Source organism: Liolophura sinensis, chromosome 8 (assembly GCF_032854445.1).
Source record: "Liolophura sinensis isolate JHLJ2023 chromosome 8, CUHK_Ljap_v2, whole genome shotgun sequence".
Taxonomy (NCBI): Eukaryota; Metazoa; Mollusca; class Polyplacophora; order Chitonida; family Chitonidae; genus Liolophura; species Liolophura sinensis.
The window spans coordinates 50756039-50776321 of record NC_088302.1 but is presented as its reverse complement, the minus strand read 5'-3'; the positions used below and the strand labels follow the sequence as shown (position 1 = coordinate 50776321).

Genomic DNA, 20283 nt, shown 5'->3' with positions numbered 1-20283 from the left:
ATAAAATAGATTCAAGCGGCCAGCAAAACCTATTTACATTACAGCTGCCTTTGTGCTACTCTGACGTATGCACACTTGACTATAGTGCTGTCTCAGATAGAACTGCATGCTCGGTGTTTAGTCAGGGTCGAGGTACTCATTACTGGAGAGCAGTCTACCTATACTTCCCAATCATTAATCTAAATTATGTACTAACGTTTTTATCACACACCTTTAATGTCATACACCTTTTCTGAAACGAAATACCCAGTATTGATCTCATGTCGTTTACAGACAGACACGGGTTAATGTTTGTCTGTAGAATCGATATACAAGTGGAGACACCAGAGGCTTACGTAGAAATGACGGCAGTTTTGCATGCTGGCCCTTGGGTGATGTGTGAGGAGCAGGTGAGGGTCGGGGGGGGGGGGGGAGTGGATGGGTAGGGATAACAGCAATATTCTGTACCAGATGTTCACTTTCGCAGCAGAGTTAGCCTGGATTCGAAAATATTCACAACCCCCCCTCCCCCCCCCAAAGAAAACGCCTGATGTAACCGATCAAGCTTAAATACCTTTAAGATCTCTGATACATTATACCGGTTATGGAAGGTGTGAGGGTTTCTGCCAGCAACCTGCGGATCGTCGTGAGTTTTCCCCAGGCTTTGACCGGTTTCCTAACACTGGTCGCCGTCGGATAAGTGAAATATTATACGGCGTAAAACACCAATCAAATAAATTTATATACAACACGTTCATGCCATTAGTCAAGCTAATGGTTTGTTGCAGTGGCTTTTTGTGCAATGTTTGTTGCACTTTTTCAATTTTTAATGACGACAAGCTAACAAAGTACTCTTTTGACACGTACTGTCTAAATGTGCTGACAGGTATTGGAACAGACGCGTGACCAGTAATAATATTACATTATTATTATTATAGTAATATTAAACACGCCCAGTCGTTTTCAGCTCTGCAAGGCGATGATATTGTAGGTCAATGTACATGAGGTACACGTATCAACTTGTACGTTGCTTAAGTACTAGTACATTTTAATGTCTGCTCGAGGTCATGCTGACATTCGTGGTCCCAACACATCTGTCAGTATATATATATATATATATATATATATATATATATATATATATATATATATATATATATATATATATATATATATATATATATATATATACACTGGGTCTACACTGACATCTCCATATACGTATACAGGTGGCTCTTGTCAATGACCACGACCAACGCTTTATCTTACAATTGTTTTCTGAACGCCAGTAGGCGGATTCATGTACGTTGTTCTTTGACAGCTGACGTAACAAAAAGGGGTCACCAAAACATGGAGTTTCCCCTAGGCCCTGCCTGGTTTACTCCCACCATAATGCTGGCCACCACCGTTTCACTTGAAATGAAGTATTTTTGAGTTTAAACATAAATCAAATAAATAAATAAAAGCTCAATGACTACAAACTCATTAACGCTTTGTGTACTAACTCGTTACCGCTCTTTGTACAAACTCGTTACCGCTCATGCAGTTTTTGTTCACTGAATGTAAACTCGTTACCGCTTAACATATGAACTTATTATCACTTGGTATAAGAACCAGTTACCGTTCAGTGTACGAACTTGTTTCCGCTCAGTGTACGAGCTTGTTACCGCTCAGTGTACGAACTTGTTACCACTCAGTGTACGAACTCGTCACTATTCAGTATACGAGTGAGGAGTTGTTACAGACTTTACGTTCTTCCTTTACCGCCTGAAAACCGTAGGCCAACGCCAAAATATCGTACAGAAAGCTGTGCATTTTCCCTTTTCCTTCTCTACAGATTCAAATTGGGCTGTCACATCAGTGTAGAGTCATAGTCCATTACTGACTTGTAGGGCCGGAATTTTGCGCACTGTAACCCCTGGATGGTTTGAGGCTGATTGTGTCACCCGTAACGTGATAACATTATGACGAACTTGCTGAACCTGTCGTGTTGTTATACTTCTGCAAGTGTCAAATGGAAACCGTGTAGTTTAATATTGACCCAAGACTCCCCAATTTCCAGAACTTCAAACCTGGGAAAGGCTTCCAGAGCACGAGGCACCTCGGATGGACATTGTTGAAATTACCTCCGGGTATTGAGGGACTGGGAGGGGGTGGGGGAGGAGGAGGGGGTTGACAAACCTACGACTTATACATTGCTTTTGTAGCTATACTTTGCACGGGATTTCTCCATATACATCTATGTATAAAGTGTATATATTTGCAATGTTATATAGCTTTTAATTGTGTGTGCCTGTGTGTGTTGAACGCAGGACGGAACACAGCAACCTGTTGTTCGTCTGTGGGTGTTTTTTGTGAGGAGCTCTTGTATACGGTAAACTAACATGTGAAATTCGTCAATAACACGTCATTTGAATCTATATGGATTTGTATAGACCCTGTGACATTTCGTCCGTGTTTATACTCCCAAAGGTCAAGTCGTGCTATGTTGTCTACAATACTACTTATATCGTCGATTGTCATGGAGCAGATCGAAGTGTCTACCCCACGAGCGGGGCTACAATAGAAAGGTAGTCAGAGTAACATTATATCTCCAGTCTACCTGTAGCTAACACGTGTCGCCCCAATCCAGGCAACCGGGTCAGAATACCTGAATGTCTGTAACCTGCCCAACATACCTCAAACTGTTGAATGGAAGTCAACCATGACATATGTATGAGTGTATTAAAGCAGTTTACAGACTGAATGTGTTAGTGTTACTTCCGGGTTGTTACCCCATATTCATGATCAGTGAGATCACACATAACGACACAAAATTATAGTGTAGGCCAGAAAAAGAAACCATAGCCCTCTTAAATACGCAATTATTCAAAACATTTTGAAATTAAAACTGATATTTCATACTCATTATTTAATAGATACTAAAAAACTTTCATGAATATGTCAGAAGGATATAGGTGAAATAGTGTTAAAACACCAAAATATAAATGCTGCATGTAATTTATTTGGACCGTAGGAGCTTGGGGCTACTTTATGTCTGACACAGATATATGTTTCAGACTGGCACTTCTTCATTTGTTGCCAGTTTAGTGCTGTTTCACATAGGACGCTGAAATGATCATGGAAAGTGTCTCGTAACCATCAAATGGTGTGAGTGAAATATTACTGATTTTTACGTTTAAAGTATTTTAAATAATTGCGTATTTTCGAGGCAGTGTGATCGTGTTTTGTGACCCTTCTGATATATGACAAGATTAACCTGCTGGCTAAATAAGAGTGTTAAACATGAACACAAAAGGCAAAGGTTTTCAAGTTACGTGCTAATTTTAAAGAAAATAACAACCGGCTGAAATTTTGAAATTTCATGAGAAAGTAAATTGGCTAAAGGGTAAAATTGCTGATTAAAAGACATGAAACCTATGAAGAAAAACACACTTTCATTCACAGAACTTCTAAATCTGACACAGATTTGAATTTGAAATAAAATTCTTTCTTGTCATTTCAAATTTTGATGAAGTTTTTATTCTGTTGTAGTTAGGTTAGAGTAAATATCCTGCATGTTTACGCGCCAAATTTTACAGGAGGCTGGCAGGGTTTCGACTTCCTCTTCGTTCACTTGATCTTTTGTTGTCAGCCGCATATAATTTATTCGCGAATTTGTTTTACAAATTGTGCCTCAGAACTTTCCCATGGCTTTGCTTAAGTCAGACTGGCCAGTTTATCTATACAAAAAATGGACAATGGTCAGCGTGCACAATTTTCCCCACGAGTGGCCCCGCTGATAGGGCCTGCCCCTAAAGGTTACTTGCCGCCGGACACTTCGTCTTATTCAGCATCTCTTATTCCCATTGTATGTCATATTCTTATTTTTCTTAATGTCAATTCAGAGTGGTTGCTTTTTTATTCTCTTTCTAAATTTCTAAAGGTTTTAAATCAGGATAGGTGTGTAGACACTGACATATTAGTTACTCCTGTGCGCGCACCTGCCCAGTGGTCAGCCACTCAAAGCCTCGGCCTCCAGTTCCCGACCCACGGGGGTGGTAGATGTCGTAGACCTTTAATCCCTCGCTTGTTATTACTTTTCTTACTTTTCTATACCTCGTTATTAACTGGACACGGGTCTGATATGTCTTCCGCTCTACGCGCCATCTGCCTGTAGATTTGTCTATGTTAGGGGTTGTTATCGGAGCAGACTAGTGGACCTTTGGGTCAGACATCTGCCAATGGTCGCCAGGATGGTCACCGCGGTCAATTTGACTCCGGACATGGCCGCTCGTGTGTGCAATAGGCGTACAAAGAAAATGTATACCATTCGACAAAGGTAATCTGGTAGAGTATAGGCTGTCGTAGATCGCGCCCTTTGTCCATTGTCTTAAACCCGCGACACTCACGCGTCTCTGACCAGTCCGACTCTTGACCTATACCCCGTGTCTTTAATGAGATTGCCTCCAAGCGCCTTACCAAAATAGCAGTAAGCATCGAGTTATTCTATACAACCTGTCAAAGAAATTTGCCTTTGTTCCATGGGTTAAACACATTTGAAAACTTTGATTCCTGACCAGTATTTACATGAAATACGACCAGCATCGAAAATATACAGGCTGGCAAGTTGCGGTCAAGGGGTTGGAAATGTTCAATCCCCTGCAAAAAAACTTACACCTTTCATGCTCAGATTATGGTCACGCATACAATCTGCAAAATGTCTTCCCCTTCATGTATTGTTGGTTCGTAATTTGGTTTCCTAATTTACACATCTAACAATATTTTTCAATATTAACAAAATTATTAATGCACAAAATTAAGCTGATATTGCAATATATATACATACATACATACATACATATATCATTGAAAATATACCGTGTGGAAGGTTTGACACAAATAAGAGTAATCAAAGCAATGTGAGATAGAAATTTCAGTAAATGCCGAGTTTATATGATTCCATGTTTATTATCTGAGCATCCAGACCCGGATTTATCACGTAGATGTTCAGGATATGTTTGTATGAGTTGTTCATGTGGCTTGACCCATAAGTTCGCCTGTGACCAGGCTAAAACTCAGAGAGCAAAGGGCGTGACTCTGAGAGCGCCACGCGCGGGTAGCATTCAGCGACTAGCAATTACCCTCGTGTAATAAATCCTGTATACATACTTACAACCCATTCAGACAAACAATGTCTGCCGCAGTTTATAGCCCAGCCAAAAATCACTCATCGACATATACTCTACCGTCATAGCCAATATGTTCTTCAGAAGCACACAAAGGGTCATTATGCTCGAAAGTGTCGGGTTGTATATCGAGTAAGTAACAATAGTAAAGAACTGGCGAGTGTATATGTATACAACTGATGTGACAGGTCGCGTGTCCGTAATACTGGACAGTAATGCGTAACAAAAGGGGGCGTGTCCGACGACAAAGACGTCTGAAATCTTAATGCACATTTACCTCCGCAAGAAATGCTTTGCGGACATTTTATCGTACAACGTATACGAAACAGAAGCAATTGTCTGCAATGTTTATGTGTACATAGATTTTTGAAACTTTGAATTAATTCTTGGACAGTCAGTTTTACAGTAGTGTTCTGCAGATGGCGTTAATAATAGTAAATAGCTAAAATGTATATAACCAAGAAATTAAAAAACAAATGGAGACACTAATCCGAGTCAGCATAAGGCCTTAGAAATTAGAATGAACTCATAATTTGCCTAAGAAATTGCCGATGGATAAAAATAACATTTAAATGGTGGAACTAAATCTATTTGTTAGAAATCACTTTATCGCGATTATTTGTATCGGAATATCACGAAATATGTATAATTTAGGACTCTGACAGAGCTTGTGACTGAACTTGATACGTATACGGTAACTGGACACAATATATAGAACAAAGGATATCGACAGCCTTTGCTTATTTATCATTCGGTAATTTAAATCTGCCGTAAAGAGGTTTTGGCTAATGTGATCATCCACAGTCATCCATTTTGGTGTCGCTGTGTAGATAAATTTTACAACATAAACAATTTAACTGAACATGTTTTATTTCGTCAAACTAAACATAGCGGGGAAAATGCGATATCAATAATAGTTAAAGAAAATGGATATTTTCCCCAATCTTTTAATGTTGTAATATATGTCATATTTACTAAAAGTGTATTATCAGTCAATCTGTTCAAAAGTATTTATACTGTGAAGCAAAAAATGTTCAAGACTTCATAGAACCAGCGCTTAGTCCTAAGAATATTCACCATAATTTGCGATAAAAATAAAATTGCCCTTAATTGATGATAATTTTTTCCGGAAGTAATCATGGAATTGCAAAGACTTACATATGCGCATACACTGGATATACAGCCATCTAGTGATATGGTGAACAGAATTTGATTTATAATTAGGTTTTTATATAAATTTTTCTAACTTCTGCATGGGAAAGTCATTAACACTTTTTCTTAAGATGAATAATAATTGCTGATAGAGAGTGAAAAATCTGGATTATATGTCATACATTTTATAAAAGTGCTATGGAATTATTTTCAAAATGATCGAAGTGCGACTATGTCATTATACACGAGTCACGTGACGAGTGATAGTTGTGGATGGATCGATCTGACGTGAGCCTAGCTTAATGGCAGACGTCGCTGTGTTTAGCCGCGCAATCGGCATCACTTGTCAGTTGGAGATGAAGGCCTATTGGAAAACCACAAGCAGTTTGGTCATCTAGCCGAAGTGCCATTTAATGAAAATCCCCTGTCCTCTTTACTGTGGACCGCTTTCTGTTAATAACACGGCTCTGTTTGGCGTGTCTAAACACGGGGCTTCCTTCAGGACTGTCGAGTTGTGGCAAGTGGCTAGAAATCCCTGGTTTGTATTTAGGCGCGTCTCGTCGTAGTGCGGTGAAATCTCGTCCCCTTAATTTGGACTGCAAAAGGGTAGATTTTGTGATCAGTTTGTGGGGCCCGCATCCACCACTATTTAAGGCCGAATTCAGGCGAGGTCGCAAAAACATTGATAAATGTTCAGCTCATAGTTTATGCCGGTTTGCCTTGGATGAGACTGCTATAACAGATGGAAAGTTTCGCTGCGTTGATCGGGTACAGATTATCCCAGCCTCTCAGACCAGTGATGATGATGATGATAAATATAGTTTCGGAGAAATAAAACACATTATAAACAGATTAAAGGGGATATGAGTAAGTTTTGTTTTACAAAGTAATAATAAATAGACGCTGATCCAACTGATGTTAACCCAGTCTCAGAACGTGGACGGAGGCAAGGTAGCCGGGTATACAACGGCGAATCCGAGTTTGGTTCAAGTTCCGATAAATTTATATACTCTTAAGATGTCTTTTTAAAGCTAAATTGAAAAGACGGAATAATTATGTCAGGGTGGGGGACTGGGGTGGTTAAACTGGTATGAATATTGGCGATTTCTTGCAATGGGATCCCTATAATAAAACTATCCCAGGGGACAGAAATCCTACCTGTATATCATCGTATTTGTTAGACTGCAAATCTGTATAAATGTTTATTACATGTGTACGTCATCGTATGTGTTACAATGTGCATGGGTATAGTTCTAGGTGTTTAAATATAAACATTTCTGCCACCCTATATATATATATATATATATATATATATATATATATATATATATATATATATATATATATATATATATATATATATATATATATATATGTGTGTGGGGGGGGGGGGGTGCGTTACAGTCTGTGTGTATATGGAATATGATCAGTATTATATTGTACACACTGTCCATTACTTCCATCAATAGCATTTATTACAAAATAGGTAACGTAAATGTGGAGATATTTTCATAGAATTAAGGCGATCTCTATAATCGTTTGTATCTCATGCACTGATTATGGGAAGTCCGAAAACATTTTCTTTATTGAAACAATTTTCGTTTCTGGTATACATGTAATTTTTTGCGAAATTGTCTCACATGCCACCAGCCTGTAGATGAAATGTTAAGTTTTATGATTTGTTAAAGTAAGGCCAAAGGTTCAGGACTGACCATCGCAGGGGATTGGGGATCCATAGACCTCATGTTCTTCGCTAAGTCAAACAGAGAGGATGAGTTCAGTGTATCCGGTCTCCCGGGGGACGATTCCTCGCCTGGCCACAAGTGAGGCGGGCCTGTGTGCTAAGTCAACACCTCATTCAAACTCAACGATTACCAGTAATTTAAACACAAACATTTAATGATGAGAGAGTAAAGAGTGTTACGGAATTAATCCCCAGTCCACTAAGGCATTGCGATGAGTTACATAAGGGGCTACAGAACGAGTGTAATGGCCTGTACCAATAGGCAGTAAATAGAGCCGTGGCTACTACAGACCCGACGAGCACCGGACTTCATTGACTGGCCCGTGTCTGGTCGTAATCACGTGCACAGACAATATCACACGAGATACTATCGTAAAGCAAGCAGCCCAATGGTGAACTATTGGAGGTGGCTTGTAGAAAAGTCACAAAGTTGGCCATTTGTAGATCTGACCACTAGGAAACCGAGTGAGTCGTGAAGTCCATTGTTATCCCTTTTCAGGCGTCCTGACCGTTTATTGGTCACTGTCGACTTGACCGTGGGTCAGCCAAACTATGACCTGTTGTCTCTCCTTTGACCAGAACGGCCCGGCCGGTTAAAGCATCAGAATAGAGCAGACTCCAGAGCCGTGAAGACTTACCCTAGCCCGCAGCTAGTAGACCTGTTCCACCAGACTGTCCATATCCCACCCGGACTTTGCCCTGTCCTTTCTGACCCAATCCAGACTGTTTACTTCTCTGATGTCCAATCCATTATACTGGAATAAGTGAATCGTTTACACAGCAAAAGTTCTACACTGTGACTTGTCGTCTTCAATGCGTAAGTATACTGCCATGATTATTTATGATCAAGACGTCTGGAGTGTCTAATTTCAGACCTCTTGGCTAATCTTTTATCAGCTGGTAGTGAATAATTCATGTAAAGGATTGAAGACATACGTCATATTTGTGTGGACATAAAACCATAAACTTTTACTACTTGTCCTTTTGCAAAAATAATGGTTTTGAATTCTTAATGTCTTTATCTGTAAGTAGTCATGTCTTGATGTAATGCATTGCCACCAACGTTACTCCAGAACTCCCACAATCGTCTTAGTGAGTGTAAATACTTTACACTGCACTGTGTAAACAAAATACAATGTAAAGAAGACATTCTCTGTCGACATTTTGCCTTAGGAACTGATTCATTCAGCCCACAGCAGAGTATGGTTGAAATGTAGTCATCTGCACTTTGCGTCTTCATGTGTTTATTAGTATTTCGTCTACGAGTGAAGGCATCTCCGATTCCGTAACACAGCTTTATAGAGACCCCAAAGTCATTCTGGCAGTGGGTTTATAGTGAGGTGAATTTAAAGTTATTGAAATTGCAAATGGATGCAAACAGTGGTGTATAGTGAGGTGATTTAGGTTTATGGTGTTTCCTAAATGATGCAGACATCAGAAAGGGCAGGACAGGATACGAGGATTTGCTTCCGTGAACCCGTTCTATCTCGGGCGAGTCAGGGTGTCATCATCCCCTGGACTTACAGCATGGAGCAGTAGAGTGGTCCAGCGCAAAGGCCTCGGATCCTAGACTGAATGCATTAGGGTGTCTCGATGGCAGCCCGGCCCTAGAATCACGCCTACCTCCTAACACATGTGCGAATATATAATGACTGGGGTGATGTGCCAGGCTATGAACCCAGCTTCTCGGGATTTCCGTGAGCGAACTGTCTAGGTCTTAAGATGCCTCCAAGACCAGGGGCGGTGCCTACAAATTTCAGGGCGATCAGCAATTACCCAATAGCAAGCGTCTTGTTAACTGGCGAGGCTTCTTACCCTGTCCACTCCGCAGTCGTTCCGGGAGTCTTGCACAGCTCGAGTCTCCGGTGCTCTAATCTGATGGTGCCTTCTTCTTAAGACTTATAACCCGAAAACCGAAACCATTATAAATGCTCTGTAAACCAACATTTTCTTTACGACTAGATTATACCCGGGTCTTGATGTCAGGCAGATTTAACAGGCCTCGTGTCGCACATGAGATGTTTTTCTATCCTACGCAATACAGTTCTATTGTATATGACTTATTTTTTTTCTTGAAGTACACAATTTACAGCCTGACTTAGTAAGCCAGTGCGCGGCCCCAGGGCAGGTCGTGTCTATAGATGTGTATGTAGGTCAGCGTATGGAGCGATACCAGTGTTATCATCATGACCCTAAATACATTACAAAAAGACGATCTCGTCGCAGAACAGCTGTTAGACTATATGGCCTGTTTGTGCAATCATAGATCACAATGTCGTCTAGACTGCTCACGGGGTTCCCCGCTCATGCAGACTGTCTATAGCGACTATTAAGCTGTTCGTACTATTAAAACTGGCCCTTTTATTAACGACAAACTAAACTACTGAGACTCCAGTCGTCGTGTTAAGTAAGCGACCTGCGCGCCTCCTTGTATAGCCCCTAACTCGAAATGTAACACGATAGTATGGAAGCGGTGACCTCATATTTGTAGGGCGACCTTGATGTGCCGGGTTAGGGTAGATTGCGCAATGCGCCATAACTAACTCTGTTCGCTTGCCTACATCCCCTCTATTCGACGGCCCAGGTCAAACTTATCCCGGCCATTAAGCACACTGTACACTTTGCGACAGCCACTTCTGACCTAATTGCAAACTTCCCTGCTCTTTGATTAATACGAAGTAAAGCCTGTAGAAAAAATTTCAAACGTTGGAAAAATTAACGAGAGAGAAAAAACAACCTTGCTTAAATCCATTCTCAAGCGCTCGTGTACATAAAAGCGCTGTCTGAGGTTGAGCAAATAAGATATAGGAGGTTCAGTTGATAAAGCAGTGCACAGCTTGGTCGTTCACTTAAGTTTTATCATATACTAAGACAGCTTTTCTACGCCTATGTGGTTATTCAGGTCAGTGTAGGTTTTGACGTGTAATCAGAAACGGTAGAGGTTACGACTCTGGTGTTATGGCATTCGCCTACAGCGACAGGCAGTGTGAACCGTAAGGCCCGGGCCTGCAGACCCCCGCGCCCCGCTCTTTCGCTCGCTACCCGCCAACGATCCGAGCAAGGCCCGCTTCAGCTGAAGGTGATTCTGACATTATGTGATTTACTTGCGCTCAGCTGGTGGAGGGGAAAAAAGTCGTGGATAAATTCCACCCACATTTCGCACCCTCCCAGATGTTATGAGGTCTTGTGTTCGTTTAATGGGCCAGCCCTTAGACCCCGCCTATTGGCTTGTACCGGCACATGACCTGGGCCCGGGCGTTAAGACACGAGCGCAAGGATATGTGGACGGGGCCACAGGCAGTCATGACAGGGATAATCAATGATCTCAGCAACCAATAGGAGTTTGTTGAGGCAGGCCATGGCTATGCCCCGCATGCCTTAGGGCCACGACCATACGACAGTTATTGTCACTCAGTAATAGGCTTCTTGAACCTAAATGACACAGTACTCCATATATGGAAGTAGTCGCCATAGTAACTCGACAGTTTCAACAGCTGTGTCAGAGTTCAAAACATATAGAGTGCTTCAGACGGCCATGCACTCTCCCAATAGCGTTCAAGTCGATTCCTACGCGTAGAGAGCACACCAAAGTGTTTCAATATCTGGGCTGTTTAGGGGGCCCCGTATATTTACGTGCCTCCACGAGTTGAAGGAACATCTTGAAAAGATCGGGTCGCCGGTAAGTAGCGGGAGAGCGTTGGTAGCAGTGTATTAGGTCACTTCGGCTCGTCAGTGTGTAGTAGTCAGACCTCTACCCATGACACTGTGTTAACTCCAGCTACTCACGCTACTTTGAACTTTACAGCTGGTTGTCGTAACACCACGTAGATCTCCGCCACAATATGGCGATGACTGCTTCTCAGCCGAATACAGTGAACACTTGGCGGGATCCTAACGAAGACTTGACTGTTGCCACCACGACACCCCAGCCAAGTCAGCCACCTCAGCCCATCCCACCGCCGCCGCCCGTGCCGCCGCCGCCTACCCAGCCACCAGTCACCAGCACACCGACCACTCCGACTGTAAATAACAACAATAACAACAATAACAACAGCCAAACTCCCAGTGCCAACGGAGATGCCAAGCAGCAACACATCGAGTGCATTGTGTGTGGTGACAAAAGTTCGGGGAAACACTACGGACAATTTACATGTGAGGGGTGTAAAAGTTTTTTCAAACGCTCAGTGCGTCGGAACCTGACTTACACATGTCGAGGGAACCGGAACTGCCCGATAGACCAGCACCACAGAAACCAGTGCCAGTATTGCCGACTGAAAAAGTGCTTAAAGATGGGGATGCGGAGGGAAGGTAGGTCGGCCCTCGTGGCAGACCCCTCTTACGGAAGGAGCCTGCCGGGTCAGTATAGCTCACCGCTAAGCCACCAAAAATATTCTTTCAAACTTTCAAACTAAAATACAAGCACTGTATGCTTCAAAATTGTCCTTGTCTTTGATTGCGCCCCATGAGTCGTTTTAACTGTGAAAACCGGACTGACAGCGTTTTGAAATATTTTAAATGGGGAAGCATTTCGGATTTTTGTTTTCTGCTGTGAAATGAAACATTAAAAAATTTAAACAGCTATTACAAATTCAAATATTTCATGACAGTTGACTTATACAGTGCTTTTTCTTTCGAAATATTATTACATTAAAAAAAAACGGTGAACGTACACTCACCCGTTGCGCAGGATTCGTTCTTAACTTAAGACCCCGATGGCTATTCGATTTATCCTCTATCTCTTTTATATGATCTTGAGCAACGTTTATATTTTCAGCGGTTAAAATTAAAGTTATTTTAAAAAGGAAAATTGATATAAATATTTTAACTTGATTTTTAATTTCCTCAAAGGATACTAAGTCTTCTCTTTTTTTCCTGAGCAGATGTGAACGAGATGAAGACACTGAAAAATGACAACTGTTTCGTTTTCTCATTTTCTCTAGCTGTTCAACGTGGCCGAATTCCTCCCACCCAACATCACGGTTACCCAATGGCTCTGAATGGTGACCCTCTCAACGGACACACTTATTTTTCTAGTTTCATATCCATGCTTTTACGGGCAGAACCCTACCCAACGTCCCGCTACAGTCAGTGCATGCAGCCGAACAATATTATGGGCATTGAAAACATTTGCGAACTGGCCGCCAGACTGCTATTCAGTGCTGTTGAATGGGCGAGAAATATTCCATTTTTTCCGGACCTTCAAGTAACGGATCAGGTAGCTTTGTTGCGACTGAGTTGGAGCGAACTGTTCGTATTAAACGCAGCCCAGTGTTCCATGCCCCTCCATGTGGCGCCCCTGTTGGCCGCCGCCGGACTGCACGCCAGCCCCATGGCAGCCGACCGAGTGGTGGCCTTTATGGATCATATTCGTATATTCCAAGAGCAAGTCGAAAAGTTAAAGGCCCTTCATGTCGACTCGGCCGAATACAGTTGTCTGAAAGCCATAGTCCTCTTCAGTACCGGTGAGTAAACTTGTAAAATTTTACATTAGTTTCATTTTTGTTTTTTTGCCAGAAATATGTGTTTGTGTAGTAACAGCGGGTTTAATACTGGCTTATTATTCTGTATTGCTTAACCCTTCGGAGAAGAGCAATTAAGGGAGAAGTTGCCGCGGGGAAAAATATCACTAGATAAGTGTGTTAAAAGGTTGGTTAGTTACAAATAGTTTTTATTCAGAAACCTTGGGCTGAAAATCAACTTTGGCAACTTGACTTGAAATCATAGAAATTTTTTACAGAGTTTATGATGTGGGAATTAAGTGTATGCTATATCTCGTATATACCCCATGTTGTCTCAGTTCGTATAGTCTGGGTAGAAAATATTCTTCTATGTGTTTGGCATCCATAACGCATACAGGAGCGGCACTAAGTAGAGGTGCGAATAAATGCCTCCACACCTCGTGACACGGGCAACACACTCTCACTTACCCCTTATCATATCTTCCGTGTACACGTCAAATTTTCTCCCTCGTCAAGATTGTGAACTTTGCTATTTTGCGCAAATAGAGAGCCCTTTTGATAATTTTCCAGTTTAGTCCGGTGTCAGGGGAACTAAATGGCAAATTATTTACCAAAGAGTGACTTAAATATTTCAGCCGGAGGTTGATCTTTGATCTGGCTAGCGCTAATCCCTTATGTACGTGCGCCTCTTGCCCATCATAGCTTGTTAAAGACTATGACTTTGCCGGGAAATGTTCGTAGTTGCAATGTATATGTGAAAACTAGGAAGTACATGGAAGGCGACATGCAGAGTCTGTTTCTGTTTTACCTGATAAACTTTTCCTCATTGTCCTGAACTTCTGTACATTCTTTGGAAACTGCTTTATAAGGGAAGAAAAATGCGGCTAAGAACACCCAGTTCGCTGTTCTGAACATGTGACCTTTCCTAACTTCACTGTCCAGGATACCTTTCAGTTTTTAGTCCATAAAAGGATTTGACATTTTCTTAACTTCTAACCCCTGTATATAGCACATCATGTCAGTTGATGTGTATTTTATTTATTACTTTGGTAATAGTAAGATTTTGAAGTCTAGGATTGTATTTGAGCCAACAATTACCAGCAATCAGCGAGCGTGTGAACATGAATTCTGAGCTACTTGTATATAGCTGCTATGAATTCTGAGCCACTTGTACTGTGCTAAAATGAATTCTGAGCCACTTGTATAGTGTCAGTGAATTCTCAGCCTCTAGTACATTGCTAATATGAATTGTAAGCTACTTGTACATTGCTAATATGAATTGTAAGCTACTTGTACATTGCTAATATGAATTGTAAGCTACTTGTACAATGCCACTCTTACTCGGTATCAAAATGCCGTCTTGTCACTTCCTAACAAGTTATTAATCAGATATCATTTTTCTTCACGTTAGGTCTAAAAACCCAGGCTGTCCTGTGATTAAATTAACATAATTGTCTTGGTGAATAGGTGTACGACAGTGGATGTAATCGCTGCATTTAATCCCATATTGTTAGTGTTTTACATGTTCTATATGATCTACCAGCAAGGGAATGTCTATTTTTAAGTAATTATAACATTGAATTTTACACGAAAACTTTTGCCCGAACGGTAGTCAAATTAAACAGCAACATTTGTACCCTTTAAATAATTACCTTTGCCGTGTTAATCTGTCAAAAAGTTCTATGGGAACATTTCACTGAATTATACTAATATGTTTTTAGTGGATGCATCAACAGTTTAACCTGATAAGGTTGATATTTCAGAAACTTCTGGTTTAGGTTCTATAATTAAAATTGCTGATCAAGGCAATTTGTTTAGGTTGATTTACGTATAAATAAAAGTGGTCTTATAACCATAGGACTTGTAACTGGTCAATGCTTGTGAGAGCCCTAGTGAGAGCCCTTGTCTAACGATCCCACTTACACTGATGAGATAAGTAAACAATAGGCTGTAATAGGCTTTCAAATACAGGGTTTTATGGATACAACAATCCGTGGATCGATATCCGTGTCTCGTCTAGTAAATCTATTGTCACTTAAAACCTTAGTATTTACCGCTGCGTCGCAATACCAGTTTTAACTATTTATGTGACGGAACTGAAAATCGTCACAGCCTTACAAGATCTCCGGCGAAAGGGTCCAGGACAAGGCTGGGGTTTTCTGTTCTGACATTGTTAAAGAATCATTCGAAAGAGGTTTTGTTGAGATGGTTATCTGTCCCACATCTAGGCGTCTGGTAGTACAAACCAGGATATACTCCAAAAGTTTTGTTTTTCAAAAAACATGCTTTTGTTTTTCTTCTAAAAATGTGAGGAGACAATTTTTGTTTTTGCTATCCATGGGAAGGAGAATGGAATATAAAGGCCCTCGCGACCCCCGAACTAAGTCTGAGATGAGGGTAGGAGTAAGAGGCAGCCAAGAAAAATTCGGTGTGACTCATCAAGTCATTGTCAAGACTGTAGTTTGTTCCCGCTTTGCATATTATATTCCTCTCTCGAACGCTTCAAGTCATTGTGGCGAATTTCCCGTCATTGCTTTATGTTAACTTAATACGAGGTTTGCCTTTTGGAGAAAACAACAGGCAGAACCTCAGTGTTGAGCAATAGAAATTCAAGTATATTGAGGGAATTAGCGGACTTGTGTGGGTGAAGCTGGGTGCGTTGAGGAATCAAAGCCCACTGGCCCAGCTGCTAATTGCAGTCGCTCTATCTCCATTCTGCTTAAAACAGGAAGGGACAAGACTCTCACAGCTCTAAGCATCAGTTTCTTAGTTCTCTTAATATCGTCAGCTTTTGTACAAGGAAAACCATCGGACTGAGTATTAATACGGGATAAAATGTCAAAAAACTGATGAAGAACAACATATCGCACGAGACTGTGCAGACGCAAGTGTCATTATAACGAATTTTATGTTAGTTTTATTCTCCATATTATATGGCACGGTTGGAGATTTTGTTTCGGCCTTAGAGAGGATGTTGGCTAACCATTGCGGCAGGTTTTCAAATATTATTGTGGTTAGAGCCTGTTCCGTTCGACCGCAGACGCGCATACGGCCAGTGTCGGCTGCAGGCTGTGCCCGTAGTTAGCGCGACAGCATCCATCCTTCCGTCGTTGTGTCTTCGCGGTTTGGACGACTGCAAGACGGTAAGGCTCTGAGCAGAGAGCTGGGAAATTAACTGTGACGTGCTCCTGGGGCAATCCCACAAGGCGCGGAGGAACCGTTGGTTAGATAAAAGCCGCGTGAACGTATACTCTGTTCTTCATCCCTTTGTTAAAGACATTTCCTGGGTTACCATCTGTCAAATAAACGACTTTTTAGAGATAACAGTAAATCAATATCAGAGAATGAAATGCTTTGTCACCGTTAACCATTGCTTCCTCGGCAGCTTTTGAGCAGCTTTGTCTTTAATTATGAGTTGAACTGTCGTAATACTGTCCCTGATTTCGCCTTTTCCATACCACCTACATTTCGTCGTTAACATGTGCCGGTTTACTCAGTGTCGCTGTCAGCTTCTCGGGGCAAGTTCGCTACAGAATTTGCTCAGCTTTTCAATCAAATTTATTTATTTGTGAGAATACAGGGTAAGTGGCAAAAATTCAACCTAGTCACGTATCTGCTTTCGCGCTGATCTTTGCATAACACAACCAAAGCCTAGCGGGCTTCCCTATGTCTACAAAAACGTCGTCAAGGCATTTTGAAGGCTGGGTGTCTACCGTGCTCAGCTTTTTCACCTCTCTCCGAAAAGCTGTCGGCCGATTTGACAGGAGTTAGGGGGCTTTGGCAGCCACGCGAACTTTGAAAACAGAGACAAAATTGATGTAATTGATAATTTTAGATTTTCGAATTTCTATTTTTGGTCCAAGGAATTCGTGCAAGTTTTTTGAGAGCTTTTTCAGTTTTATTATTTGCTCTAAAGACGTCTTTCTTTCAAGAACAATCGATTTATGTAGTTTAGGATGAAGTACATTGGTAGTTTGTAGAAATGATCACGAAATTCTTGGAGAACAAGGATGAGCTGATAACTTAACATCAGAATTATCTGCTTTTTATTTGAACCCGGGACCTCAGCTCCGTCATCACAATGATGGGGTGACAGATTTCTGGGCAACATTAATTTTGATGAAGGCTGAATAGGGCTTTGTTATCGTAAACAATGGGTGACGTTTCCTTCCATTCTTTGGCCAGCTAGTTCTGCTTTTGCCAAGGAGCTCATTGATTTAATGAAAAAAGTAAGGGGTTTGTCGTAGAAGTCTGGGTGGTGGGTTAAGGGGGCCGGGCTGTATTATCCCATGGATGGGGGAGGGTAGGGGACATGCTCATCATCCTCTGGCGGGTCTTGTTTTGCTAGGCTGTATCAGATAAAACATACTAAATTCTGCAGCCAAAACGACCGTAAACAACGCGATGTAACAACTGCTAACGGTAAAGGTCACACGAGGCTGGGCTGCAGTTGTTGGGTTTATTTTCGACTCTTGCTTTTCTCTCCAGTAAATACACCATTAGGATCGAGTGTGTTCATTGAGTAACCCTCTAACAGGCGAGATCCCTTGTCTATTTCAAGCCTTTGTGGTCGCCCGGGTTTCTGTTCAGCTGGCCTTAGAGCCGTCAGATGGTCAAAAGCCGTGAAATGCAGCCTTCCTGCAAACAGCAATGTCAATAGGTTTTCCCAAGTCGGTGTTTGTCAGCGTAGGGTTAGCTGTTTCTCTTCTTGTACCTTATCGATTCTGTTCGATAGCTCATGAAACAAGTCGACAGCTCTCAGAGTCTGCGGTTTTTATCAGTACGCTAATATCAGCGAACTAAATGCGATCAGTTTAGTTTTCATCAGGGTGGGGATTTACTGAAGGTGGGTTGGGGTTAGTTGAGAACAAACTGGGGGCAGTACTATGTTAGTTAACGCCTTCTTCCCGCCCTCATTCCACACCACTGACCATTGACCGTGCGCATGGCCGAGTCCGCCAGCCAATCGCCGAAGATAATTATCGCCTGAAGTAGAGAAATTTAAACATAGTTGTCATTTTTACCTGACTGCGGAAAGAATTTGTACGATGTGTAGATTAATAACTGTCACCACAATTCGTTAAATTAAACTGGCGAGTCGTTCTAAATTAAGGTTAATAGATTAAATGTGTGTTTAGAACGTTATGAATATCGTTTTAAAATAAAATTTGCCGAGTTTCTATTCCTTAATATGTTATTTGTTAAAAGTAATCCAGATTTATTTAAAGCAAAACTATTCAAAGTGAAATTGTGAGAAAAAGACAAGCTACAATCAGTGTAACTGTAATCTGTGATTGAAAACTATTTATTACAGTGGCCATTTTATCTTTATTTTTTGGAATTATTTTAAAATTCATCAGTGTCAAATTCACTGTTTGAATTATTCGTATAAATATTTGGAAAACAATTTGTGGACACATGTGACATTTCATGACCCATTCTCTTGACAAGAATTTCTTTGATTTAAAACTGAAAAATATTCCACAAGGAAGCATTAAAAACTTCAGGTGAGTGAAAACGTTTTTATCATTTTGTATTTTCACAGATGCCTGTGGCTTGAGTGATATTAACCACATTGAGAGTCTCCAGGAGAAATCCCAATGCGCACTGGAAGAGTACGTTCGTAGCCAATACCCCAACCAACCCACCCGCTTCGGGAAGCTCCTTTTGCGACTTCCCTCATTGCGGACTGTCAGCGCACAAGTTATCGAGCAGCTATTCTTTGTCCGGTTGGTAGGTAAAACTCCAATTGAAACATTAATACGAGATATGCTCCTGAGCGGCGGCTCCTTCAACTGGTCATATATGGCCATACAATGAGCTAAAACTGGCTAGTCTTATGATTTGCGGTTCTTTTTCCTGTCCTTGTTAACTGGTGCACCTCATCACCCACCTGGGTACTGTCTCCAGAACTTATCCCGCCCCAACCTTGGGGTGATGACTTTCCGGGAGTACGGCCTGAGGTTGTGAGACCTGAAGCAAAGGCCTCTTACCTCCCACGAACCGACATTGAAGAACAGTGCTGCAGTTAAACAAACCGGGAACTAGTACTGACTGACTGTATAAAACACTTCAAGCGTATTCCATACAGGAGCCGTCTGCATGGAGAACTATAGTGTTCCTGCAACCAGATAAATGTTTTAAAAGGTGTTAATTAAATTGCACACCCGAAATCCATAGAGGTGGATGTAGAGGGCTCGCAGACTTATTCCGAGGAGTTTTCCCCCCAAAATGTGACTTCCGAGACATTTCATATGATATAACCAAGATATTTGGCCAGGTCCACCCTCTCACTTTTTTGTAAAAATACGTGAATTGTGGACTAGTGTTTGTGTATTACTTGACCCCTTGTATTATCACTTATTAGGGGGGTGTCTACTGAGACCCGGTTGTTCAGTGTGAGGTATTGTTACTTTATATAGTCTGTCCAATGGTTTAAAGCCATGCATGTCTGTAGCGGTATGTAGTGAGAAACCGACTGAGAACTCTGTGTTTTGTCTGATGTTTTATAAGAAAAGTATATATATATATGAATATATATATATATATATATATATATATATATATGTATAAATATATGAAGTATGTGTCATAGGTTCAAAACCACGTCTTACGATTGTGCTGATTTAAATACTAATATTATTTTGGTACCACATGTGCATTATATGTGTTGTGTAGGGAGCAAAGTGTGTTTTATAGGGATCAGAACTACTTACAGAAAAAACGAATAAGGCCAGACACTGTTAGCAGTGTATAAAGGAGATTGTATGGAAATGTTGAG

At 41.2% G+C, this 20283-nt stretch overlaps 1 protein-coding gene across 2 annotated transcripts; it reads left to right on the top strand.

Moving 5' to 3' along the window:
• Window positions 1-11573: 11573 nt before the first annotated feature.
• LOC135472664 (COUP transcription factor 2-like) lies at window positions 11574-20021 on the top strand. Of its 2 annotated transcripts, none has more exons than XM_064752270.1 (3): window positions 11574-12399; window positions 12984-13505; window positions 19048-20021. In XM_064752270.1, the coding sequence occupies exons 1-3, from the start codon at window positions 11886-11888 to the stop codon at window positions 19320-19322; spliced, it is 1311 nt and encodes a 436-aa protein (XP_064608340.1). In that variant the 5' UTR covers window positions 11574-11885; the 3' UTR covers window positions 19323-20021. The 2 variants fall into 2 exon arrangements, with proteins under 2 accessions (XP_064608340.1, XP_064608341.1); XM_064752271.1 differs by having other exon boundaries at window positions 11580-12351.
• Window positions 20022-20283: the final 262 nt, after the last annotated feature.

Coding starts and splice junctions, on each gene's coding strand:
- LOC135472664 (XM_064752270.1), top strand. CDS start 11,886: ATGGCGATGACTGCTTCTCAGCCGAATACAGTGAACACTTGGCGGGAT. Junction 12,400..12,983: donor TTACGGAAGGAGCCTGCCGG/GTCAGTATAGCT, acceptor CATTTTCTCTAG/CTGTTCAACGTGGCCGAATT. Junction 13,506..19,047: donor CATAGTCCTCTTCAGTACCG/GTGAGTAAACTT, acceptor GTATTTTCACAG/ATGCCTGTGGCTTGAGTGAT.